The sequence below is a fragment of the Cavia porcellus genome, unplaced genomic scaffold, assembly GCF_034190915.1.
Source record: "Cavia porcellus strain 051 isolate PalLab524CR breed Dunkin Hartley unplaced genomic scaffold, mCavPor4.1 scaffold_14, whole genome shotgun sequence".
Lineage (NCBI taxonomy): Eukaryota > Metazoa > Chordata > Mammalia > Rodentia > Caviidae > Cavia > Cavia porcellus.
In genome coordinates this window covers 37,386,996-37,413,724 of record NW_026947497.1, presented here as the reverse complement: position 1 = coordinate 37,413,724, position 26,729 = coordinate 37,386,996, and the positions used below count along the sequence as shown (strand labels likewise).

General features: G+C 38.3%; 1 protein-coding gene and 1 non-coding gene across 3 annotated transcripts in view; one reads left to right on the top strand and one right to left on the bottom strand.

Annotated features, from left to right (window-relative positions):
* Positions 1 to 25,551, top strand: part of Smad1 (SMAD family member 1) — a 74,137-nt gene extending 48,586 nt beyond the window's left edge. For both annotated transcript variants that reach the window (XM_063260818.1, XM_063260819.1), the window contains exons 3-7: positions 5,008 to 5,265; positions 8,193 to 8,309; positions 13,776 to 13,997; positions 21,133 to 21,389; positions 24,202 to 25,551. In XM_063260818.1, coding sequence (XP_063116888.1) covers positions 5,008 to 5,265; positions 8,193 to 8,309; positions 13,776 to 13,997; positions 21,133 to 21,389; positions 24,202 to 24,345 — 998 coding nt within the window. In that variant the 3' untranslated portion in view covers positions 24,346 to 25,551. The remainder of the gene's footprint in view (positions 1 to 5,007; positions 5,266 to 8,192; positions 8,310 to 13,775; positions 13,998 to 21,132; positions 21,390 to 24,201) is intronic.
* On the bottom strand, positions 18,367 to 18,503 carry LOC134470396 (small nucleolar RNA SNORA2/SNORA34 family). Its single transcript, XR_010039248.1, has one exon. It is a non-coding gene; the product is annotated as a small nucleolar RNA SNORA2/SNORA34 family (small nucleolar RNA).
* Positions 25,552 to 26,729: the final 1,178 nt, after the last annotated feature.

Genomic DNA, 26,729 nt, shown 5'->3' with positions numbered 1-26,729 from the left:
CCTGTAATTCCAGCTCCTCGGGAGGCTAAGGCATGGGGTCACAGTTTCAAGGCAGCCTGGACTATATAGCAAGACTTTGTCTCAAAATAATATTTAAAGGCGGTGGGAGGAGACCTTAAAGACAGACTGCAGACATGAGCTGATCTTCCTAGTTACCGAATAAAACATAGGAACCTCATCAAGAGACTGATATTTACTGTTAATTCACAACTATAATGTGATCTCAATAAAGGTACCACTCACTTTTTTTTAAAAAGGAAGATAGAAAAGGTGATATTTAAAATCATGTGGTAAAATAGCCTGCAAATAAGACACTAAAAAGAAAGAACTGTGAAGAGGGGCTATTAATGTCAGATTAAGACAGTCCCCAAACTCAGACCAAGATTTTAAAAAAGGTCTAAAAATAGACACTGCCAGTGTGGTGGCTCACATCTATAATCCCAGCACTCAGGAAGCTGAAGCAAGAGGACTGCCATGAGTGCAAGGCCAGCCTGAGCTACCTCGCAAGACCCTGTCTCAAAAACAAATCAAAACCCAAATAAAATATAAGTACATCTGAACATATAGAGAGCATTATTTTAAAAACATTTCCAGTGGCTAGGACAAAGATGGGCTTTTTAGTAAATGGTGTTGGGACCACTGGTTAAAATAAATAAAACTAAGGCCTGCCAGCTGTGGTACACTCCTGTAATCCCAGCACTGAGGAGGCTGAGGCAGAAGGATCATTGCGAGTTTTAGATGAACCTGGGCTACAAAATGAGCCCAAGGACAGCCTGAACCACCATAGTGAGACCCTGTCTATAAATAAATAAATAATAAAACTTAGGCCCAAGTGGAACGTAAGTCTAAGTAATGAAATTTGAAGAATGCATGGATCATTTCATTGATATGGGTTTAAAAGCTATTTGGTAACTGAAAGTCCATATAAAATAAAAGATTGATGCATATGACTACCTCAGATGAAAAATTTCACCATGTCAGATGACATGGTGAAGTCATAGTTTATAGTAAAGTAATCTGTGAAGTACAGTACAATCGAATATTAACATCGTGAGGAATGAAAAGGGCCAAAAAGCAAAACAGAAAATTTACAAAAGGTACAAGATACATGAAATACGTGGTTATAAGAGAAATATAAATTAAAATTGCACCAAAATGCCATTTCCCATCTACCAGATTGTTTAAAAGAAAGTGAAATACATGTTAAAAAATAAGTGAGATAAATGCATGTGTAAACCCATATTGTTTCACTTGTATAAAAAACTGAATAAGTAAGCTCCAAAAGTTACAATAGATATATAAAAGGGAAAGAAACTGCTCAAAGGGAAATTATATTGTTTGATCAATCTTGCATGTCTGCATCTGGTAGCCTGAGCAATTACTTTGAGGCTAGCAATATACGATACAGTAACCCATTGTTAAATTCCCATCTTCTTGTTTTGAAATCCTGTATCACTGTTGGTGTTTGTTGTTGTCATTTTACTTTTGTCATTGTTTTTTAATTGTTTCTTTGCTTCTTGATTTTTCTGTTTATTTTTTCTCTTTAAAAAAAAGTTTGAAAAAAATCTACTTGGAAAGGCACTCATACATTGCAGTGTAAAATAGTACAGTTCCCTACAACGACTATTTGAAGATAACAATATTACATGTGATTTCTCTGTTCACTCAGCATGTCTACAGTAAGAATCACACTACAATGAATATTCATTTTTATTTTTTTTAGATTTTTAGACACAAGGTCATGCTCTGAACTTGGCCTTGAACTCACAGCAGTCCTTTGCCTCAGGCTCCCCAGTGCTGGGATTACAGGCATGCGCCACCATGCCTAGCTTTGCAGTGTATATTCAGTGTCAATACAGTATTACGTGTAATGGTAAAATATTATGAACTATCTAACTGCTTCAACATGGGAGACTGATCAATAAACTATTGTTATACAAACAAATTGGAAAGATCTCCATGCACTAATGTAGTTATTCCTAATAGTATATAAAAAAGCAAAGTGCTAAAGTGCAGACAGTAGGCTTTCTTTTTGGTAAAATAAGAAAGCATGCTTTTTTTTCTTTATCCGTAAATACCAGAAGGAGTCACAAAAAGTGAAATTGGTTACACCATGAGGTTAGATTGAGGGGGCGTGGTAGAAGGGGCAGGGAAGGAAATGTCTGACTTTTAGGACCATGATCGTCGATCTTGGAAAAGTAAAGTCAGCAAGAACTGGGGAGCTAAATGTATCGGCAATAAATAAATGCATCCAAGAAACTGAAAAATGAAAAACTGAATAAAATTTCAAATTAATAAAATTACACTGAGGGGGGAAAGAACACAAGTAAATTTTGAATGAATTGAAATGAATCCAAGTACTCTACATCATTTTAAAAAGTTTTAAAGAAAAACTCCAATTTGCCTTTGTTTTCTGAGTTTCTTTTAGGATAAAATTAATAGATACATTGGTGATATTAGTGGAAGAAGCACATAGAAGCTCTACGGCCATAACAGTTTAAGCTCAGGGTTTCCAACACACATGAGAATCAGTGTAACTCCAGCAAACTTACAGAACACACTTAGAGTTCATGTTTTAAATTCTACATACTGTTCTTCATTAAAGTGAATCAGGGGTCCCAAGGCTGGTGTGGGGAAAGGAAGCGGTAAGCCTGGAAAATTTCATGGAAGAAATTATGGAAATGTTGAGAAAAGGATAACATGTGGGTTTTTTTTTTTTTTTTTTTTTTTAAGGCTTAGGAACTAGTTCAGCTAGGTTCCCAGGGCCTAATTGTAAGGCGCTATGAACATGAAACTAGTAATATAGTCCATTAAGTATGGATCCATACTGATGATTGATAGCAGTAAAGAATACATCATATGTAACAGCAGACAGGACATGTAAAGTGTACATCATATGCAACATCATATGTAACAGCAGTAAAGTACATCATGTATAACATATGTCACAGATAAATAGGTGAGAAGAGTTCTGTGTTGTATGAAATTTCTGATTAATGGCAGAATAATGGAATAAAAGGAAAAAAATCACCATTTTGCAACCACTAGCAAAACTTCATTAGAGTAAAAGTGAATACTACATTTAGGAGGTAACATTTGGTGAAAAACAGGCTATTTACAGTCTCAAGATATTTCTCCACTAATCATTAGCTACCAAAGGAAAACTAGTAGATGGTAGATGACCTGGACAACACCTTAACCAGTTAATTGAGATTAACATCAGTAATAGGAAGAATACATAGTCGGCATCTGGCTAAGCAAAAACCTGAGTTTAAGCACGCAGAAATACTGGAGAAACCTCAGTTGAGAGCTAGATTATAAAGTAACTTCCGTGTTTAAAAATGTCAGTAGTAATGTCAGTAGTATGAAAAGTTACTGATACTGTAGTGTGTATATGGAAGTTAATACTCCTTTTAGGATTCCTCCAAAATGTTACAAAGTGAATGGACATAGAGCACATGGTACTCGCTCTCAGATGCCTCAGAAAGAATGTATATTTGATGCAGGAGAAAGAGGCAGTGTTTAAAAATGGGGTATTTGGGTAAAGGGCGTACAAGAGTTCTTTCTTGCAACTTCTCTGTAAATTTTCCTGAAATTGTTTTTTAAAGAAATAATGGTCATAGAAACTTTATTGTAGTTACCCTCAACCAGAAGCAACTTAATTCATCAGCAAAAGGTAAAATTATATCCCATAAACTGCAGCGTGCATGAATAGTAAGATACCGCACACACAACTTGGGATGTTACATTCACGGACATACCATACCAAAGAATCCAGATAGAAGAAAGGTGGCAATATATCTTAAATCTTGGTTATAGAGGATATGTTGATTTTTATTAGACATGTGAAGTACCTCAGGACGTTTTCAGAGTTTATTAAAAGGTATCAGTACAAATGTCAGCAGTAGCAAAAATCATTTTAATAATCGGATTGGTGTGTGGCTTGAGGGTACTGTGTAAGCTTAGCATGCACAAAGCCACGAATTCAGTCCCCAGCACCACGAGAAAGTAAAATCAAATTTTATTTTTCACCTCCCACTCAGTTTAAAAATGGAGTTTTTCCTCCCCTCTCAGCTGAGGCTGCAGAAGAAAGGCTTCCAGGACCTTTGTGGTTAGGAGGAGCCACCTGGTGACCTGGTGGGAAGCTCCCGGTCCAACTTCAGCTCGGGCTCTGGAACTAACCATTGGCCAGCACATCCTGGTGGCTTTGCCTGGAGTTTCTGGAGGTGGATGAGCATGCCCACTGCCAGCTCCTCCATTTCCTGACCTACAGACGGGAGCAGCTTTTGCTTCTCACAGTTATCTGCCTTTGGACCTTCCTAATTTCCGTTTTCAGTTACGTGTGGATTGTATCTCTTCCCCCTCCCTGGCCTGTCAGTGGTGTTAAGGATTGTTGAGCAGTGGGTGAATTCATTCAGATTCTTACAGGAAAGATGCTGGTAACGTGTGGCAACCAGGACTGGATGCAGCATTGATTCTTCACCGAGCATCGCATTTTGTGTAATTAACTATCTTCACTTCTGTAATGAATAATCTTCACTATCTCAAGTTCATTTACTGTTCTTGTTAAAAGCGAGTTAGCGTATTTAAAACTTTGAATGTTCAGTAAATATTAACTCTGAATTCTCATAAGCAGGGCTGAGAAGTGGAATTGTCAGTGGTGATACACTGTACATTCTTAACTGTACGTGGATTTTTAGTGAATGGACAAATTAAGAGTGGGAGAACTGAACATTTTTAACCTAAAGGAACGTATTTTGCAGATGTGCCTCAGTTCACCGGCACTGCAGATCTCAGTCCTGTGCTGTGCGTGCTTCCTAAGCTCCTGCACCTGTGCCTCGGTGTCAGGCGGCTTCTCATTGGGTGGTGCTTGAGTTACACCCGGGCAGCAGGATTCTGATAATTTGTTATCACAGTAATGTTTCAGCTTTATTGGAGATAGTTATCACTTTCCATCATGTTCATTTTGTCTTCTCTCTCCTTTTTTTCCCCTTTCTCTGTTTCCAGTTCTTCCTCCAGTGCTGGTTCCAAGACACAGCGAGTACAACCCTCAGCACAGCCTTCTGGCTCAGTTCCGCACCTCGGGACAAAACGAGCCTCACATGCCACTCAACGCCACTTTTCCGGATTCTTTCCAGCAGCCCAACAGCCACCCGTTTCCTCACTCTCCCAACAGCAGCTACCCAAACTCTCCAGGCAGCAGCAGCAGCACCTACCCTCACTCTCCTACCAGCTCCGACCCGGGCAGCCCTTTCCAGATGCCAGGTAGGAGGGGATGATGGGGTGTGCTGTGTTCAGACCAGATAGTGGGTACCCAGCCTCCCGGGAGGCTGGGGCCACCCGCCGTGGAGGAGCGGCTCAGCCTCGGAATCCGCATTGCGCTCTGGTGCTCGCGGCTGGCAACTGCGACTGGCATCTGCACAAAGCCAAAGCCAAGGAGGCTAATAGTTCGGTGTTTTTATTTGTTTTTGATTCCGCGGATGGAGCTCACGACCTCGCATTTGCCAGGCAGGTGCTTATGCTGCTGAGCTAAATCCCTTGCCCGGAGAATAGTTTGTTTTATTTGTCAGGCACAGATGCTTGCATTAGCTCTGTTTGCCTCTTGTTTTTAAAAAGTTTTGAAACAGCTGCATCCTTTGGGCGTGGCCTAATCTTTACTGTCTTTCCAGTGATAAAAGAAAGAGAAAAATTGTTAAACATCGAAAACACAGCCTCGGTCAACATCATCTCAGATATACAAAAACCTCTGTTTTCAGTGCAACCTCAGGAAATGTAGATTGTGAAGGAACACACACACACACACACACACACACACACACACACACATGCCAGTTTAATTCAGTTTATTTAAATGATAATGCAGTCCCAAGAAATAAACACTTTCACAGCAAAGGAATTGCAGCCCATGTACTAGAAACCATCTGCTTGCTTAGCGAAGACAAAAGAACAATTATTTTCCTTTTTAGGCATAACTGATGGTGTAATGGCTATCAAATGATTAATTAGGACATTACATTATTCAAATTATAGGTTAATAAGCAGGCATCTCGAAAAAAAAGTCTTAAATTTCTTGGCAGTAATCCTCAACAATTTTTTTTTAAATCTTTTTGAGACAAGGTCTTACTATGTAGTTCAGTCTGGCGTTGAGTTCACTTTATAGTCCAGCCTGGTCTCAAACTCGTAGCCATCCTCCTCCGTCAGCCACCTGCGTGCTGGGGTTACAGGCATGTGTCACCGATTTAGGCTCAAGGATTCTCTTACACTTGAATATTTTAACATTTTGGGGAGGGGAAATGCCTGAGAAAACATGTTTGTTGGGCTACTTAAAATGTTTTGAAGTAAATTTGAAATCATCAGCACTGGACCTTCAGAAATTGAAAAGTGGTCACATTTTACATATTTTTTTAATGCTACTACTGCTCCCTTTTATTTTGTACTGAGTTGCACCTTTTATTTTATTTTATTTTGCACTATGTTGTTTGGCTTCTCAGTCCAAAACTGGGATGAAGGTAGAAGATACAGTAGTTTAAAAATCACTCGGATAATAATTTAGTAATTTTCTGGCTGCCCCACTCCCTATAAGCCCTGTGCATTTAGTGGCCAGGTTAACGATGAGGAGATGAGGTTCAGAGGCCTTTTGAGCAGTGGCAACCCCAGGTGGGTGCAAGTGAAAATCCTGCAGATTAGTGCTAGAATTCCCACTTTGTCCTTGGCTGTCAGGGACTAAGGCACAGGCCAAGTAGAAGAAATACGGAAAAGGGGTGGAAGAAGCTCTGGTGGGAATAGTGGAACAGCACCAGTAATTACATGAGGTCCCTCTGAGAGTGCCCACCATGCCACAGAGTGCTGCTCAGATTATCTCCAGCTCCTCGGCTGAAATTCACAGCATCTGGGTTGGACGAGGCTGCGTTTACTAAAGCAGAGTCAGCCTCGCAGCACAGGGAGGGAGCTGGATTTAAAACAGTGAGAGAAGGAGCAAACACAGGGCCATCTCTGTGCTGTCACTGCTGGTGAGCAGCTCGGATGGTGAGTGCTGTGTTCAGCGAATCGGTGGGAAGTCACCGAGGAGACCCAAGGAGCAGTGTTAGTCACCTGTCCCACGCTGCCCCTGGGTACTTACCCGAGCATTCCTGATCCCTTGAGATAAAGTTTGGTTCCCAGGGCTTACAGTCACTCACACTAGATGGGCTCAGAAGAGCCAATGAGGAACTGAAGTTTGGACTGCAAAAGACTGTTTATAAGAAAACACCAGACTTGTGTTAGTGTTTGTTGATTCAGAAGTCACTTCGTTTGCCAGCTGGTAGTGTGCTTCTCACAAGAAAGCTATGTAGCAATTCTGAGATAGAAGATAACAGAGGCTAACTGATTTGTTTTCCATTATTCTGTTTTAGGCATTTAAATGCTAATGGTTATTTGAGTGGTTAGGGAGAAGATAGTTCTAACAGATTGCTTAAAGTCCTGGAAAAATTAACAGTCTATGTCAGTGAGCTATAATGAGACTCAACTGGCAGATTTCTAAAAGCCCATGGTTGTTATGCAAGAAACCGTGAAAACTCCTTTCTCCCTCAGTTCCATGATATTTTTGAGACATTCTGCACCCACTAGTAAACATGAGGTGCAGTCTTCTAAGAGCACACTGCAAGGGAATATGTTTTGTTGTTTTGTTTTGTTTTTATCTTTTTGAGACAGGATCTCACTATGTAGTTCAGGCTGGCCTTGGGCTCACTTTGTAGTCCAGGCTGGTCCTGAACTTGCAACGATCCTCCTGCCTCAGCCTCCCAAGTGCTAGGATTAAAGGAGCGTGCCAGTACGTTCAGTTTAGCTTAAATAAATGTAGGTTCTTTTTTTATTTCTTTGTTTTGCTTTTGGTACCAGGGATCGAACTCATGACCTTACACTGGCCAGGCAAGTGTTTAGGCCACTGAGCTAAATCCCCAGCCCTGTTCTGCTGTTTTTAAATGTTGTGACCCTAGACAGAAAGCCCCAGAATTACCAGAGAGAGCTTTTCTTCCCACCGAGTTGGCACTAAAGACACAGAAGATTTGGGGATGGTAATCACCTTCAGAAGTTGTATACCAAGACCAGTGTGTGTAGCATCCCCTCTTTTGGTGAAGTTAACATGGCACTTGATCTCTGTAAGAATTCATTTCGGAAGAGACTATGTCTGAAGCATGATTTTTCAAACATTGTAGCTGACACGCCTCCCCCTGCCTACCTGCCTCCTGAAGACCCCATGGCCCAGGACGGCTCTCAGCCAATGGACACAAACATGATGGCGCCCTCACTGGCCTCCGAAATCAACAGAGGAGGTGAGAAGAGTTACTGCTTGTTTCCTTTCAGAGTCTAATGCGGCGGTCCCCAGCCTTTTTGGTACTGGGGAATGGTTTCATGGAAGGTTTTTTTCCCACAGATGGGAGGGCAGAAGATGGTTTTGGGTAATTCAAGTGCATTTCGTTCATTTTGTACTTTTTTTCTGTTAGTGTTGCATTTAGATTCACATAAGAAGCGGTGCCGCCTAGATCATGGTGTGCGCAGCTCACAGCAGGCTCTGTTCTCCCGTGAGGCCCTGTGCACTGTTGACTGACAGGAGGCAGAGCTCTGGGGTGATCGCCTCCCTCATGCAACCCATTTCCGGCAGACCACAGATGGTGCCCATGGTCCAGGGCTGGGGACCCAGGGCCTAAAGTCTTACATGCAAGTGTTAGTTTCTGTCACAAACCTTTATTAGCTTTTTAAAAGATAGCTATTTGAGATAGGTAGAGAAGCTCGCTGGGCAAGCGGTCTTTGGATAATAAATATGTCTTTTAAGCATTCACACCGTCTTAACTCCCAAAAGCCTGAGTATAATTGTACAGTCTTCTGTGTAGATCTTCAGCACTTAATCATTTAGAATTGGTGATGTAAAGGATGTTTTTAACATAGGGGTAGGTAGAGAATTCATGAACAAAAATCAAACCGCACGGGAAATACTTCCCAGAATCAGTAACTGGGATCTCATCTTATTAAAAAGTTTCTGCATGTCAAAAGAAATCTCCAGGGTAGTGAAAAGAAAACCCACAAACTGGGAAAAAAATCTTAGTGAACTCTCCCTCAGACAAGACTTATGTCTAAAACATATAAAGAATTTTTAAAAATCAGACCCCCAAAATTTAAAGACCCAATCCAAAAAAGGGTGTTTGAGATGAATACACATTTCCCAGATGAAAAAATACAAATGGCAAATAAATACATGAAAAATGTTTTGATTCATTAGTCATTAGAGAAATGCAAATTAAAAACACATTGAGATTTCATCTCACTCCAGAAAGAATGGCTAGCATAAAGAAAACTACCAACAACAAATGCTGCAGAGGCCGTGGAGAAAAAGGAACTCTCCTGCACTGTTGGTGGTTGTGTAGACTGGTGCAATCACTGTAGAGGTCAGTCCTCCAAAAGCTGGGATTAGAGGTCTCATTTGTCACAGCTATTCCACTTCTGGGCATATTCCCAGAAGAACTGAAAACATCATACCACAGTGATATATGTGCACCTATGTTTATTGCAGCACAATTTGAAATAGCCAGATCTGGAAACAACCTAAATGTCCATCAACTTAGAAATGGATAAAAAAAGATGTAGTATTTTTATACAATGGAGTTCTACTCAGCTGTAAAGAAGGATCACATTGAAATATGGGTGCAGCTTGAGACCATACTCGTAAGTGAAATAAATCAAACTCACATGTGTAAATACCATATCTCCCTAGTAAGAAATGGTAAGAGTACATAAGATTTTATGGTAATCATGGTTTCCCATTATATTGCTTTGAAGCCTTATAATGTTTTCATTCATTAGTTGGATTGGTATTCTTCTGTTTTGTTTGATTTAATACGTGGGATGGTATGAACAGCTATTTTGAGGAAAACAAGACATTATGGCAGCCATTGTTCATTTACTGTCATCTTGCTTTGAAGTCTTACCATGCTTTTGTTCTTCTGTTTTGATTGGTTCTATCCTGTTTTGTCGTATTAGATTTTATTATGTGTGATGTTATAAGCAAATTTTTTAAGGAAAATGAGATATTATAGTAGCCATTGTTCATTTTCTGTTATTTGGTTTTGAATGTCCTGTAATGGTTTCATTCTCTTGAATGGTTTTGTAGTATTTTGTTGTGTTCGATATTATTGTATGTAAAGGTATGCTCAACTATTTCAAAGAAAAGAGACATTCTGGTAGCTACTGTTGATACCCAGTTGTGTTGTTGTGAATTGCTGTTTTGCTTGTATTGTTCTGTTCTGATTTGCTTTGTTCTGTCCTCTTTTGTTTTATTCTGTGTAAAATTAAAAGAAAAAGGATGTTTTTAAATGGACAAGGGGGTCTGGAGATACAGTGTAACACCAAAGTGAAGTGTTCACCCTTGACATTCATAATGGGTGGTTTCTTTCTCGTAAATCCTGTTTTCCAGCCCTTCACTTACTATCTCTGCAACTGGAAATACTTTACTAGCATTTGTTTCTTGGTATATTTGCCCGAAATAAAAAAATATAGCAAGAGGAGAAATTGAGGCACAAGTTCTTTGTTTCTAACCCTGAAGCTGGATGTTTCTGTCTGTCTAGTGTAGGGTGAGTCTTTATTCCCTCCATATTGTCTTTGGCAGTGACTGAGTGGAGGGTGCTTTCTTTCTTCCAAGTTGCGAGTTGCCAGTTGCCAGTTTAGTGGCCTTAGGTGAGCAGAGAGTGCAGATAAGCAAGCGGTGGAACCCTGGAGCACCTGGAAGAAACTATGCTGGGCCGGGGACTTGGACTGTTCCCAGGCCAGCGCTCAGGGAGCAGAGTGCTTCTCTGTGCACTTCACACCAGGCGTGAACTGTTCACTTTGTATAAAGTTCATGTGAATTGAAGTTAAAATATAACTTGATTGCTAAATATTTCTTATTCTCAGCAAATGTTGTGTTAAAATAGGAAATACCTCGGACATTGTCAGAATCGATTTTTTCGTGGGGGTTACTGGGGACTGAACCCAAGGCTTTTGCACTGAGCTATAACCCCTACCCATTTTTACTTATTTATTTATTTGTTTATTTATTTTGAGACTGGGTGTACCTAAGTTGCCCAGGCTGGGATCGAACTCGGGGGTCCTCCTGCCTCAGCCTCCTAGGAGTGGACTGCTGCCCCTGGCTTGCTTATATTCTCTGAGCACTGAAAATTTGACGATGTCTGTACAATACAGTACTAGTAGCTACATGTCATTATATGCATTTGTCCAAATCCGTGGACTTTACCACACCAGAGTGAACCGTAATCCAAATTACGGACTTCGGCAATAATTGTGTTGGTATAGATACTTCAGTTATAATAAAGTGTGCCACACTAATGGGAGGTATTGACAGCAGAGGAGGCTGTACGTTTGTAAGGGCAGGAGGCAGATGGGGAATCTCTGTATTTCATCCTCAGTTTTGCTATGTCCCTAAACCTACTCTTTAAAAGTTAGTTTTTAAAAACCAGTGATGAGCTCACAGAGCATTTTTTTTTTTATTTAAAAGGAAAAAGAGAAAAAACAAAACAAAACAGTGTAAGTGTACAAGTAATACAGAACTACAAAAAGAAAAAAAGTAAGAAATCACCAGTTAATAGATTGTACATTATCATCTTAAAGATAGTTGCTAAAGTCACAGGATCAAAGCATACGAAGTGGACATTCAAACAGTGAGACTGCAAACAGTTGTGTTCAATGATCCAACCAAAAACATTAATATGGTCATCTATTTAACACGCCTAAACACACTTGCAGTTGTATCCTTTAGAGCACTTTTTTTTCCCTCTCTTATTTACAACAAAATTTACACATTTTGGGTTTTATTACTCCTTAGTTCTTATCACAGACTCTTTTTTACACAGTTGTGATGTACAACTCTTTAATCAGTAAAACTGTTTAGAATCTCTTTTATTCCATTTTAGTGTTCCTCATCATTTCTAGAACTTCCTGTCAAACATGTAATTACAAACCAACAGAGTCTCTGGTTGGGAAAATAACTCCTGTCTCACACATTTTTGGGATTCATTTTTGGGGAGCAGAATGGCAGGAAAGACTGGATACAGTGTTATGTGTGCCTGGGGACCCCTGTCACTGCTGTCATTAAGACTAGGATGTTGATGCTAGGAAGTGCACATAGCTTTAAGACTTATTTCTTTTAAACCACCTTTAAAATTTTCCCTGTTTGAGTAAGTTTACAGTCAGTTAATGTTTTCATAAGGAAGAAAATTTTGACCTATTCTTGTGGTTGCCTTTAGTGGTTTTCTTAGGGCAGGGGTCAGCAAAGTATTTAGCCTGCTACCTGTTTTTGTAAATAAAGCTTTATTGGAACACAGCTGTGTTCATTCATTGCATGTTATCTATGATTGCTTTCATAGCAGAGTTCAAGGCAGAGTTTTGATAAAAACCATGTGTTCCACAAAATCTTTCTGGCCACTTTATAGAAAAAAAAATTTGTAAGCCTCTGACTTTGATGAATAGTATTCTAAATAATCCAGATAGCTGATAAAATGCCTTCTGGTATTGATTTTGCAGCTTTCTTTAAGATTTGTCACTTACAGACCACTCATACTTTGCTCTTTGAAGTACACCAGATTGACAAGAGAGCTGCTTGTCAAATAGAAAATAGTGTGTGTTTGAAGATGACCTACTTAATTATATAAAGCAACTAAGGTATAGGTTTTTAAATTGTCATTTTCCTTCTTTCCTTTACCAAGTTCTAAAGTAAACTGCATTTTAATATTTGTGGAGGTTGGTGCTAAGAACACAGAGGTACTTTTCCCTTAACAGTGCCTTTGATGTGGATTTTCTTTCAATATTTTATGATTGTACTCCCAAGACTTCATAAACCTCAGATCGTTACACGTTGGTATGCTGCAAATATTACAGTCTGTATTCCTGGAATCTCTAAAGCAGGAGGACAAGAGGTTTTACTACAGAAGGAACTTGTCTTTAAAACCTTTTAGTTGCAAGTGTTTAGAAGCATGTTCTGTTTGGAGATTTGTTAGTCTTAAGAGATTTGACTTAACAAGCAGCATCCTGTCAGTAAAGTTGGGTAATTTCCATTGTTGGCCCATTCTGGGAATGGAGAGACAAAACACACCTGCTCTGCATGACTTAAAGCAAATATAAGGAAGTTAGCGTGAAATCTGGATGAGAGAGATATGATTCATTCTGTAAGAATGGCCAGCTGGCAAGATTTCTTCCTGAGTTTGAGAACTGGAGCAAAACGAGCTGTGATCATTATTGGCAACTTGATATGAAGTAAAGCAGCTTCTTATCAATAATTAAAAACTCACTTTTATTGCTTTAAAAAAGCACAGGTATACTGAAGCTTTGCCAAAAGTAAGTCTTTAATGCCAGTACCTTTGGCAGATCTCTGGGCCTCTCCTTCTCGGCCCACTTGTTTTTTCGCTTGTCACTTGCGTTTCTTTGGAGGGTGAGCCCGGGTCTGAGGCAGGGGTGATTCCACTTCTGCATACTAAGGAGCAAACGGCATGTGGTTAGTATGCAGCAGGCGCTGCTGCTAGGCTTGCTTAACTGGTGCTTTTGGCTTTCTGATGGTAATTACAGAAAATTGTTTTCCAATTAAAGAAGAATGTCACCCTTAATAAAAAGTGCCTGCTTAAGAGATTACAGAAAGTATCTACTCCCAGTTGCCCTTCCACATCTTCATGCAAGATCCCAAGCCAGTTTGACATTACTTTAGTTTTTGAGAGCCCAAGACACAAACTCTGGTTGATAGAACTTTTCCTTTTTTGCAGATGTCCAGGCAGTTGCTTATGAGGAACCAAAACACTGGTGCTCTATTGTCTACTATGAGCTCAATAACCGTGTGGGTGAAGCGTTCCATGCATCCTCCACGAGTGTGTTGGTGGATGGCTTCACCGATCCTTCCAACAATAAGAACCGTTTCTGCCTTGGGCTGCTCTCCAACGTTAACCGGAATTCCACTATCGAAAACACCAGGCGGCATATTGGAAAAGGTGAGTCTTCACCCTGACCTCTGTGGAGCTGTTTAGCTATTGTGTCCTTCTTTCCCCAGAGGTCATTCTCATGGCAAACTAGTGTTGGATCTAGCAGGTAATGTTTGGTAATATTTTCAAATTATATTTTAGTAATGTTATATTTTCAAATGTGTATTGTTTGGAAGTTTTTCCAATCAGTAATTTTTATGGTATTTCCACTCTGACAATATTGAGTTAGGTAAAATTGTGATTTGCTGTTTGGGGGCCACTGTTCTATCTCATGGCTTGCTATGGAAGAGTGTTTAATAGATTCAGTCATTTAGTAGTGGATAAGTGTCTTAGTTACTTTTCTCTTATTGCTGGGACAAAATACCTCATGCCTGAAATGAAGGAAAGAAAGGTTTATTTAACTTACAGTTTTTGGAGGTTTCAGTCCATACTCAGCTGGCTCCAAGGCAGGGTGGCATGACTAATGGGCAGTTGTTCATGGCAGCCACAAGCAACAAAAGGACACAGGATAAAAAGTGGGGAGCACACCTCTTTCCCTCCCTTAGGGTTGGCTCCAGCCCTGAGCAAGTGCAACACTACCAATCCCAGCACTAGACAATGAACCAATCACAAATGCTAGACTCAGCTGCCTCCTTGACTGCATGAGGCTTGGGGGCCATCCCAGCACAAACCGTAACATTAAGTGAAACCATTCTGTATCTTTTAAGTGTAAGATTAAGCAACTCACAATGAATATATTTATTTATATATGTATGGCAAACATATACCAATAAGTCTCTGATTAAGAAAAGGACTAAATGTATGACTTGCTCAGTGCCTGATTTTCACTGTGGAATAAAGGACATATATACATGAAGGAGGGCAAAAATATGTGAAGTAGGTGGAAGTATTAGTACAAAATAGTAATTTTAATTCATGTATGTGGACATATATGTGTATATTCTCATGTATATTGTCTCTGTATAAACCTATGCATATGCACCTAAACATATAGATTCTGATCCGTCTTCTGAACACACCAAGAAGCAAAGACACTTCACAGGGAGAAGCATATCTTGCATCTAGGTCATCAGTTCTAATGCCATCTCCCACTAAGAGGAACCAAGGCTCCTTAGGGAAATACCTGCCTCCAAGGCTGGGTGAAGATGAGCTCGGAACATCTTACGACAGAAAATAAAGAAACGCTTGTGCAAATGTTAGGGCGTGTCACAGGAGCCCGCATGGAGGAGCTTCACCTGTGCAGCTCTCAGCTTGAGCACAAGATAGTCATCCTTTGGTACCCATGGGGAATTTGTCGAAGATCCAAATGAATGGGTGTGCCCTGCTATATGCTTTGAATTATCTCTAGATAGTTTTGTCTAACACAGTGTAAATGCTGTGTAAACAGGTTTTACACTGTTTGATTAAACTTACAGGAAAAATTTGTATCATGACATGGTAGGAAAGTCTATACATGTTCAGTACAGATGCAGTTTTTTATTTTTTACTTGAGAATGATTGAATCTATGGATTCATAATCTGCAGATACCATGGCACAACTGTAATTAAGTGCAGTTAGTTAAAGTAGGTAATGCATTTTAATCCATTAAAAATAATACTAATTCAGATGTCCATGCCATTATTAAATAGTTAAATACATGAATGGAGAAGGCCAACTGGTAAATGTAGAGTGAGTTGTAGAGTTGAAAAAATAACATTTTGCAACCAGCATAGAAATCAGGCAAGAATCGTCAATGAATACTAAATGTATGAACTTTTTTCTTAATGATAAGAATCAGGGTATTTACATAGCTTTATGTATTTCCCCACAGACTGCCTGTTATGTACAGGGACAATAAAAAGCTGTACTCACACAGTGGAGAAAGTCATACAATTTCGTAATTGTATAATTGATCTTGGAGTTGACTGGGGACCAAGCTTATGTTGCTAATAAGAGACAAATGTAAATCTTACTCTCTGAATATGATGCCCAGAGGAGGCCATGGCATCATCTCTGTGTAATTCCAGGCACCTGTCCTGAGGAAACCTCAGAGAAAACCCAAATGAGGAACAGTCTGTTTTAAAGTGAGAAGTAACTGCATCTGTCAAAAGATAAAGGTGTGGAAGTGTTTCAGATTAAATAAGTTCAAAGATGTAACAGGTGGACGCGATCCTGTACCAGACAGGGAACAAATAATATAAAGGACATTTTTGAGTCAGCAGGCAAAACTGGAATATGATGATAAGATTAGATAAAAATGCTGTGTCAGTGTTAGAGGTACTGCCATTGCTGATTGTACTGTGACTGTGTAAGAAGCTATTTCACATCAGGGCGTGGTGGTGCACTCCTGTAATCCCAGCACTCAGGAGGCTGGGGCAGGAGGATTGTTGCAAGTTCGAGACCAGCCTGAGCAACAAAGTGAGCCCAAGGCCAACCGCATAACGAGACCCTGTCTCAAAAAGACAAAAAAAAAAAAAGCTATCTTACATATTTCTTAAAAAATATACACTTTACACAGTTAAGTATTTGGGGGTAAAGAGCCATGATGAAGTAGTTAAGGAAAATTACATACACAGAGACACTGAAATGGTTTAGGAAGGCTGTAAGATTTGATATGTACAGTGGTGTCTCAGTTTACGAACTTAATTTGTTTTGCAATTTTGGGGAAGGTGGCTGCATTTGTTGTTTGTGTGGGGAAGATGGTCATGGTCCAGTCATGTTTGTTAGCTAGCGTAGAGTTTGAGAATGGAAGCAAAATTTTGCAAAATGCTTTTGTTTATGAACCAAATTGTTTGCAAATAAAAGCACTTGTGAACTGAGGTATTTAGGTATAAATAAGCATAGTTTCTAAATATATAAAATAATATCGGTCTGTTCACCCACCATCTGCCTGGGTCTCTTTCACACAGTCCTGTGTCAGAATACGTACAGTTGTGTGTGTGTGTGTGTACATTGGGAAAGGAGAGTGTAAATTATAAAGCAGTTGGAGTAAATTATCACAACAAGTTTAAAATTATTTATTTTTGGAACAAAAGTTTTCAGAAATGATCTTTGAAGTCTATAATAGTGGACCAGATTGAAAGATTATTTAATAGATGCTTACAAGATGTTTGAGATAAAATTTTAACTTTTCATTTTAGGAGTGGTGAGAGACCCAAGAACTCTTAAAGCAGGAATTGTTATTTTCTTAATATGATTAAAGGAAACAAAATCTAAACAACACATTTATTGATGAAATGCTAAACATTAGGTTCATGAATATCTGTCAATGGTTTGTATATCTCTGAAGTTGTATATAAGCACAATTTATATTTGGGATAGAAAGATTTATTTTTCATTGAATTTTAAATTCCCCTGTGGAAGTGAAAAGCCATTGTACAGTATTCTAGAAAGAAAATAAGGATTTTGTGATTGGTATAATTTAAAAGCATTTAAGATTCCCTACATAATGTACCCAAATGTAGAATTAGATATAATGAAAATAAGTCAGGATTGGCATTATTTGCAGATGATAGGATTGTTTGATAATATTCTTGGGATAAATTCATAAAGTGAAATAAGTAGGCCAAAGCTTTTGATATATTTTGCCAAATTACTTTCCAGAAAGCTTTTAATAATTTACACTTCTACCAGAAATATACAATTGCCTCTCCTTTGCCCATGTCAGTATTGTGATTGAGCATTATATATTCAAATGTCATTATTTATCTAGAAGCTGCCAAAGAATCTATTTTGTTGTTTTTGAGACAGGGTCTTACTGTGTAATTCAGGCTAGCCTTGAACTCAAGATTTTTTTTTTAAGGGGGGTAAAATTAAACACAACATAACAGAACAAAATAGGACATAAGAAAGCAATGTAAGAAATAGAAATTTCAAAGCTAAGTGACTTGAGATCTTCACTATCTATCATATTGTCTCTTGTTTTCTTCCAAATAGTTGTCCATGTCTTTGCATACAGAGAATTCATACAAAACATCATCATATAAACCTGATCCGAACAGAATGAGGAAGGCGTTTTAGGTCTTCAAAACTAGACAATAGGGAAGTCACTAATGGCTGTCATAGAGTCTCTTGTTCTCTTCAAAATAGCTGTCCATACTTTCATGTATATTGAAGTTCAACAAAACAAAATAGGCAGGTGGGACGGGGTTGCTTGGTTTCCGGCGCTCCAGGTCCCAGCATGGTGTGGTCCCAGTAAACACTGGTGGCTCCCATCCAGGGCTGCCGCAACCTCCCACGCTCACAGCCACTCACCAGGGCCGGGAGAGGTTGCTTGGTTTGCTAGTGCTGCAGGTCCCAGCATGGCATGGGTCCCAGTAACACCAGTGGCTCCCATCCTGGGCTGCTGCAGCCTGCCGTGCTCACAGTCACTCACTGGGGCAGGGAGGGGTTGCTTCAAGCTGTTTCTTTCTAATGAATTGACCATTTCACTGCCCAAGTTCTGAGATGGCCAACAGACCATAGAAAGACATCTCTTAAGGCTCCTGCTTGAAACCAACAGCATCAGGAAGCTGCCAGCCTTGATTCAGAGCCAGTTTTTTGTTTTTTGGTACTGGGGATCAAACTTACGACCTTGTGCTTGCCAGGCAGGTGCTTTTGCTGCTGAGCTGTATCTCCATCCCAACAATCTTTTTTTTAAAAAAAAATTATGTCAGTTGTCCTTAATCTGGCAGTAATAACAATCTGGGAGAAAATGTAACAGAGGGGAAAAATTAAATTTCTAATAGCAATAGAAAACATAAATTTCTAGGGAAGAACTTGAACCTGTGATATGTGAGAATTATATAAAGGAAGTCTAATATGTTGAGAGAGAAAGAAAATTTGAAAAAACAGGCAGTCTGGTTTCCTTAAAGGGAAGGCTTAATATTGTAAAAACATTGTAAGATATTCATCCTAACTTAATTTTTAGTTTAAAACAAGCTACATTTTTTGGAAAGTTGAGTAGTGTATTATTTTGAATATTACTTGGATATAAAAGTAAGAATAGCTCAAATATTTTAATGGATGAGTAAAGGAAAATTCATGATACTGGAGTTAATAAAGCATTGTCAGACTACAAATAAACCAGTGTATTAACAAAACAGAATAAATTACACTCAGACAACATATAAGAATCTAGTGTAAATGGAACATAACAAACTACGTCTAATGGTCCTACAGTAAAATAAGTTAGCTTTGAGGCAGGCTAGGAGTAAAAAACCTAGCCTCATATCATATATGCAAATAGACTGATTAATATGTTTTGAAAGACAAAAAAAGAAACTACATTTGATCAGAGAGGTAGAAATGTTTTAAAGATACAAAGCAACAACCAGATCATAAGAGATTTAACCAAAGGATTTGAGACGTCTCTAGATTAAAAAATATATATCATGAACAAAATTAAGAGCGAAGACTTCCAGGGAAACAAAAAAATTGTTTATATCCTGCCTATATGCACCATTTATAAAAATAATAAAAATATAGACCCCAGGGGGATAGATAGTTAAGAAATACAGTTTCTCATACGAGAAACACAGGTGGCTAATAAATTAGGAGAGGACACCCAGCCTCATACAGATTAAAGCAAACATTATTTTTCAGCTGTAAATTAGGGAAATTTTACTTTTGTTTAAGCTCAGATTTGGAGCTGGCGTGAGCCAAATGAGAAGTATGCTGAAACGCTGCTGGGGGTGGTGTAAATTGATACCCACATTCTGGAAAGTCATTTGGCAGAGTGAATCAGAAGCCTTCGATCCAGTGATTTAACTTCCAGGAATCTGTTGTAAGGATATTATTAAGAACTGTCTAGAGACATTTATCATGTCATTGTTATAATAGCAGATAATTATTGTAAACACAATGGTCTGCTAATGGAAAAATCATTAAATAAATTGTTACATTCATGTATCAGTACACATGTTTGTGTTTGCAAAAAATGACATATAACAAAACCCAAAACTGCATGCAGTGTTTCAGACCATTAATGGTTAAGACCTCTAGTCGCTAACAGAGGGATACTATTTTCTGCTTCCTTCTATTTTTACCTCTGATTTACTAAGATGAAAATTTGTAATCAGGGGGAAAATCTTGATTTTGATTTTCCCTACATCAGGCTGAAAAATGGGTATCTGAAAGAAAAATGAGTGTCTGCCTTAGCTATTTAATCGTTACAGAAGTGTTAACTGTGTGTGTCCATTTGTGCACCACATATAACATTTCATGGGAGATAGTTCTTCTAGTCTTGACTGTGGCATAGCCGAGTTACCTGCAGATGGATTAAAACCACATGGGTGTAACGCTGTGTGCCGGGGGGGGGCGGTACTGTAAATTGACCTTAGTGGCGCAGGGCTTTGTCCCTATTCCTCTTTCAAAGGCTGGGTCAGATGAGACTTTCTGCGTTCCTGGAAGTGTGTAGCGGAGGCTTGTTTGCTGAGCTCTTCCTTACTTTTTTCTAATATTTAAAAGTTTTTGTTACTAGACCTTATATCTTAACAACTTTCATCAAAACATTTCCACCGCTATTTTTCTAGTGCTCTCTACTTTTCTTGATCCTCCCTTCTCTCTAAAATTTCGCAGTTTAGCTGCAGAATAAATGCAAGGGACTTAATGTGATGAATACATGTCGGATCCCCCAATAAAGTCCAGGTATTTTTTAGAGTAAGAATACACTTTAAACCATGGTCAAATAAGCATTAAATACCATCGTGAAATTATTGTACTTTTGTCCTTTTTTGTTTGTTTGCTTGCTTGCTTGTTTTTTGTTTGTTTTGTTTTTTGGTTACTGGAGGTGAAACTCAGGTTCTTCACATTGAGTGTGGCCCTTTTTAATTTTACTTTTAATTTTATATTTTTTATTTTGAGACAAGGGTCTCGTTGAGTAAGGTTGTCTAGGCTGAGCTCACAGTCCTTCCCAGAGTACTGGGGTTTCAGATGTGTGCGACCACAGCCAGCTGAAATTGTTACACTCTGGTATTATTTTCAAGAGACTTATTCTATATGAGACATACCCTATTATTTCCTAGAAATCGCCCACATACTTGTTGACATGTGGATGTTCTATTGAGATTTTACCTGTTGTGTAGGATTTAGGGAGTGTCAACCGAGCCAAAGTTGAACCTGCACAAATGTATATTAACAGGTGCTTTCCACTGTAAACCAGCAGTGCGCTTTGCCTTCCTGCAGGAGTTCACCTGTATTACGTTGGAGGGGAGGTGTACGCTGAATGCCTCAGTGACAGTAGCATCTTTGTGCAGAGTCGGAACTGCAACTACCATCATGGATTTCATCCCACTACTGTTTGCAAAATCCCGAGTGGATGCAGTTTAAAAATCTTTAACAACCAAGAATTTGCGCAGTTACTGGCACAGTCTGTGAACCATGGTTTCGAAACAGTCTATGAGCTCACAAAAATGTGCACTATACGCATGAGCTTTGTGAAGGTAAGTGAGCTGAGAGTTCTCTCATGTAAGTTTTAACAGGTTTTGCTCTGCATTCTCCATGTACAACTCTGTATCCTTTTGGTGGTATGTCTGTTGATTTTTAAACTTCAACAAGGATGTCAGTTACTAAGGTATCATTGGAACCCAGAAGTGTTTGTGCAAAGCATCAATAGCAGTAGCTTCTAGTAACCTTTTTCTGATTCCAGTAGCACTATTTTAGGTACCATGAAACTATTAGAATATATTATGTCTTTAACCTGTAGTTTCAGTATGGTTGTCTCAGGAGACCAATTGCATAAATACATCTTCCTTTTCATTCTTTGTTTTTAGTAGTATTTTTGTGATGGTAACACTTGTTTCTGATTTCAGCAATAAACAAGTGATCTCTTTATAATAGTTCATAACATTGAAAATTACTTTTATTTGGTTAGTCTCTTTTTTAACTATTTCTAGTAAATCTTACGTTTTTAATGTAATCAGAAGTTAGTAGGACATTGCCTAAAGATTATAGATGCAAGAGTAAATTATAAGGTTTGAGGATAGAGAGGGTTAAAGACGTCGCTCGTAGTAATGAATCTTTCTGCCATCTTAGTCTGTGAGATATGAAGAGTTTAAGATGCCATTGAAATGTTAAAATTTTTTAATACCTGATTAGATTTCATGAGGTGGTGACTTGTCCTAGTAACTTGTCTTTGACTACGCAAAGATAAATGATCACCCTGTGTTACTCTGAGAAACAGGACTAATTATATACTTGGGTGAGGCAGTCACCTGCTATGTTGTCTCTTCAGAAGCTTGCCTAACTTGTTGTTAAACCTGTTTGTAGTGTATTTATTACTGGAGATAATTTTGGAACCTTTGTTAATTACGCTGTAGATCAAAAGTATCTTTCTCTATCATTTTTTTCCTACTTCTTTGAATCATCTTAGCAAATTCCCAGTATGTTCTCTTACTGCTTGTTTGCTCAAAATGTAATTAATTCAACAGTTCCTTGCAGCGGAGGGTGACGCCTCTTAAATGTTCTTAGAGGTTTTTTTCTTTCCCCTTGAAGAAGTTGACCTGTAGGCCATGTACCTATGGGATACCTTTCTTACTCATTGTGAACCTTGACTGTTTAATTTTCGACAGAGCATTTTGGGTCAGATAAATTTTAAAATAAGGCTAATGAGTTGCCAGAGTGTGTTTCATTTTTATGAGCTTAGAGGGAAGAACAGCACTTGGCGAGTTGGGACCCGGAAGGTCCAGTTCCAGTCACCAGTCAATGGTGTGCTTGAGGCGTGGGGAATCTGCTCTGGGCCTTAGGCTTCTCCTGTGGAAAATGGGGGCTGGCAGAGTTGGGACTGGGACAGTTGTCCCTAAACTCCCATGATGGGTCTTACTGAAGGACCACTCTAGAAGAATTTATGACTACTGCTTAGCAGAAGAATTTATGACTACTCCCCTCAGATTCATTTCATATTGAATACCCAGTCAGCTTTAACAGTTTTACATTTGTACAGTATTAATAATTTACTTTCACACAAGTAAAAGCAACCTTAACACTAATAAAACAGTATTTTTAATGCACTAGCATGGAGAGTTATACAAGATATAATACATGTAGCTGGGAAGCTGGATTTAGGGAGTTGAACATAAATCTCATTAAAAATCGCTTGCCGACATAATAGAGGCTTATCAATAAAAAAACTGCACTTTTTTTTTTTTTACAGCATCTTGTTACCATACTGTACCCTTCCCCTCAACGTCTTGGAGAAATGCTATAGAATGTTTTACTAACATTAACAGCCAGTCTGTCACTATTTTTAAGATGATTGTTTTTAGATATTGATATGGAGAATAGATTTCATAAATTTATCTTCTCCTTAAATGCTCCCATATCCAAAAAAAAATGCAGATGATCAGTTCAGTTAAACAAGTATTTGTAGATCTTCCTCTCTGAACAATGATTGCGCTGAATAGTGGAGGTCAGAGGTAACCACTCTCTCCAAAGAACGTACTAGCTACTAGAGATAGACCTATACATTAATTTAATAATGTATCATGTTGCACTGTTATAGTGCAACATGCATATACATACATACACACACACAGATGTAGTTCAGTATCACAACTTCTTCCAGAAATTTTTCATATTCAGATGTATTAGTTGTAGGTAGGTAGCAGAAATGAATAGTACCCAACCTTTTCTGTTATTCCTCGTGAAATAAGGCTTAGTCAGAGCTTCACATTCTTTTGTCCACTCATGCCTACATATTTTATATCTCTGGAGTAGCAAAATTACTCTTCTTTCTTTAATGGTGAATTTTGCAATGCTTACATGTATCCCTGCCGTTTTGCCTGGAGATTAAAAGATCAAGAAATCTGTATTCATAGGAGGATCTCCTACTGCTTGACTAGGGAAGGAACAGAAGGTCTACCTGTGGGTTTTTCCTTCTTTTGCTGGTGATAAAGTGAAAACTGAACAGTAGTATAGTATAATACTAGTATAGTATGGTATAGTAGAGTTGTATAGCAGAAGGGAAAATAAATATGAAAGGTAAAAAATACCTTCATTAAAATAACTTTATAATATATTTTAAAACATTTCCCAAGACTAATTCTTAATCCAGAATCCATCGCTGGACCTTAGATGGCGAATACATCAAAGTATCCCTTAAGATTGCCTGCCAAATTAGATATTTATGCATGTGTGTATTTCTTGTGGGCAAAACCCATAGTTTTAATCAGCTTCTGATTATGCTAAATCTTTTTACTTAGTAAGTTGAACCATTCAGTTAAACCAGGTTAATGATGCCTGATGCATTATTTCTAGGGCTGGGGAGCAGAATACCACCGCCAGGATGTTACCAGCACCCCCTGCTGGATTGAGATACACCTGCATGGCCCACTCCAATGGCTGGATAAAGTTCTTACCCAGATGGGTTCACCTCACAATCCTATTTCATCCGTGTCTTAAGTGGCCTCCGGCTTCTGCCTCTTGAAAACATTGAGCCTTGCATGTACTTGAAGGATGGATGAGTCAGACATGATGGAGAGCTGACAAAGGAGCCTTGATAATACTTGACCTCTGCGACCAACTGTTGGATTCAGAAATTTAAAAACCTTGGTAACATACCGTTGATATCAAGAACCTGTTTAGTTTACATTGTAACATTCTATTGTAAAATCAACTAAAATCCAGACTCTTAGCAGGACATTGTGTATAGTTAAAGAAGAGATGGCCAAGCCAAGGACAAATTATCTGTTAGAAAAATGGTCCTAAGAGATGCTTTTGTGTTTGGCACTTTAAGGTCATCATTTGGCGGAAGTTTAGCATTAATAGTCTTCTCTGAAGTGTGTTTTTATCAGGTTTAGAGCCCTTGTTGAGACTTTTCATGGGCTTTCATAATATTTTAAAACTATTTGTTTAGTAATGGTTTTTGTTTGTTTTTTTTAAGTAAAGGTTAATCTTTATGATATACATAATAATCTTTCTAAAATTGTATGCTGACCGTACTGCTGTCAGAATAATGTTAGTCATATGCTCTTTGCTAAATATGTATGTACAGAATATTTGGAAGTTAAGAACTGATTAGACTAGTGAATTTAGGAATATTGGAGGAGGCTGAGGAGAGGCAAATGATAGCTGCAGATGTAGAATATGCTGTAAAAATTCAGTTTGTTGCCTTAATGAAACAAACTGATGTCTGAATTTGCTGTGTTTCAGTTTTTTGAGATTTTATCCTACCTTTTTGTTTTGTGTTGTGTTTTGGCATTCTATCCCATCCTCTCCAAACAGCAGTCGTGCAGCTGGTTAATTCATGTAATGGTGACGGTAAATGCGTAATTCCTGCCATACTGAAATTGACTGCCTGTATCTTTCAGTACCAATTGTATGCAGTGCTTGAACTTAATAAGCAGTTTGTATGGAGTTTACATTACAGAAATAGGCTTTAATTTTCAGATGAATTGTTTGCCAAACTTAGTAATTCTGTCAAATGAGGATTTAAACCCATTTCAAACTTTTTTAATTTTTTTGTACTATGTTTGGTTTTATTCTTCTGTTAATCTTTTATATTCACTTAATGCTCTCATACATGAATACTTTTATTCCAAAACTAGTGGGTTTTCTCTACTGGAAATTTTAAATAAACCTGTCATTATTGCTTACTTTGATTAACAATTTGTCATTTCCTGTCTTTGTATATTAGATTTAAGGCTAAGGATCAGTAAGATTTGTTACTTTTTTTTTTTTTTAGTTTTTTTTTATCAGATACTGTTTGCCAAAACCAAAAAAAACTAAATTATCAATGGATAGGGAACTTGAATCATGAAGAGTGGGGTCACTGGAAATCAGAAGAGAAAGGACATGCAGACCTTGAAAAATTAATTTTAAAAAATACCAAAATCTAAATGTAGAAGCCTTTGAATATGAGGAAATATAGCAGCAACGTTTGTTGGTAGGTACCATTCAGTCAACCAAAAGAACAAATTCCCATTTTCCATATGAGAATGTAGAGGTGACTAAGAAAGAAAATGTAATAACTTACATAGATTTCTTACAACAGGGCCGATCCTGCACTCTGCCTAGGCGAGGGGCAGGGAAATTGCCCAGGTGGGACATAGATTTTGAGGATGCTTACCCTCGGCCAGAATGATGCCACTCTTCCTTTCGCGTTTTTTATGTACTTTTCCTGGAATGTGACCTTAAAATTTAAGAATGCTTTTTCTTCCCCCATCATCATAAGCACAGTTTTTAAAAATGCCTTGCTGTTTCCCCTACAGATGCAACATTTCTTCTCCAAGTTATCACCATGCAAAAATTTCCACTAAGTTTATTGTTGTCTCCAAATGCAAAACAAAACAAAACAAAAAAAAACAACAACAAAAAAACCTGGGCTGGAAGATCTTCTTTATTATACAAATTTGTGCCTTTTTTTGCTGTGTCACTTAACTTCTGTGAACTTGTTTTCTCATGTTAAGTGAAGACAGTGTAATTGTGTCCTTATCACAAATTGAGGTGAGGATTATTTATATAAAATACTGTACCTTAGCAATAAAACTACCGTATGAGTGTACAGGCCACGGTTTTCTTGAACCTTTCTTATAGTCTGTGTTTTCCACTTCTCTGAGTCATTCCTGGTATAGGTGATCTTGATCAATGATGGTGATGTGATATGATTTTAAAATTAAAAATATTACTAAAACCTATTGGGCTTAACAGTGAAGTATAACTTGAAATTGTCAAAAAAAAAAAAAAAAAGTAATGGGTTAGGGTTGGAATTTCTCACCCTTATCCTAGTGGAAAGCTCTTATTTGCTTTCCTTGAATTCCAGTGGTTGCCTGCCGGGCAGTTATCAC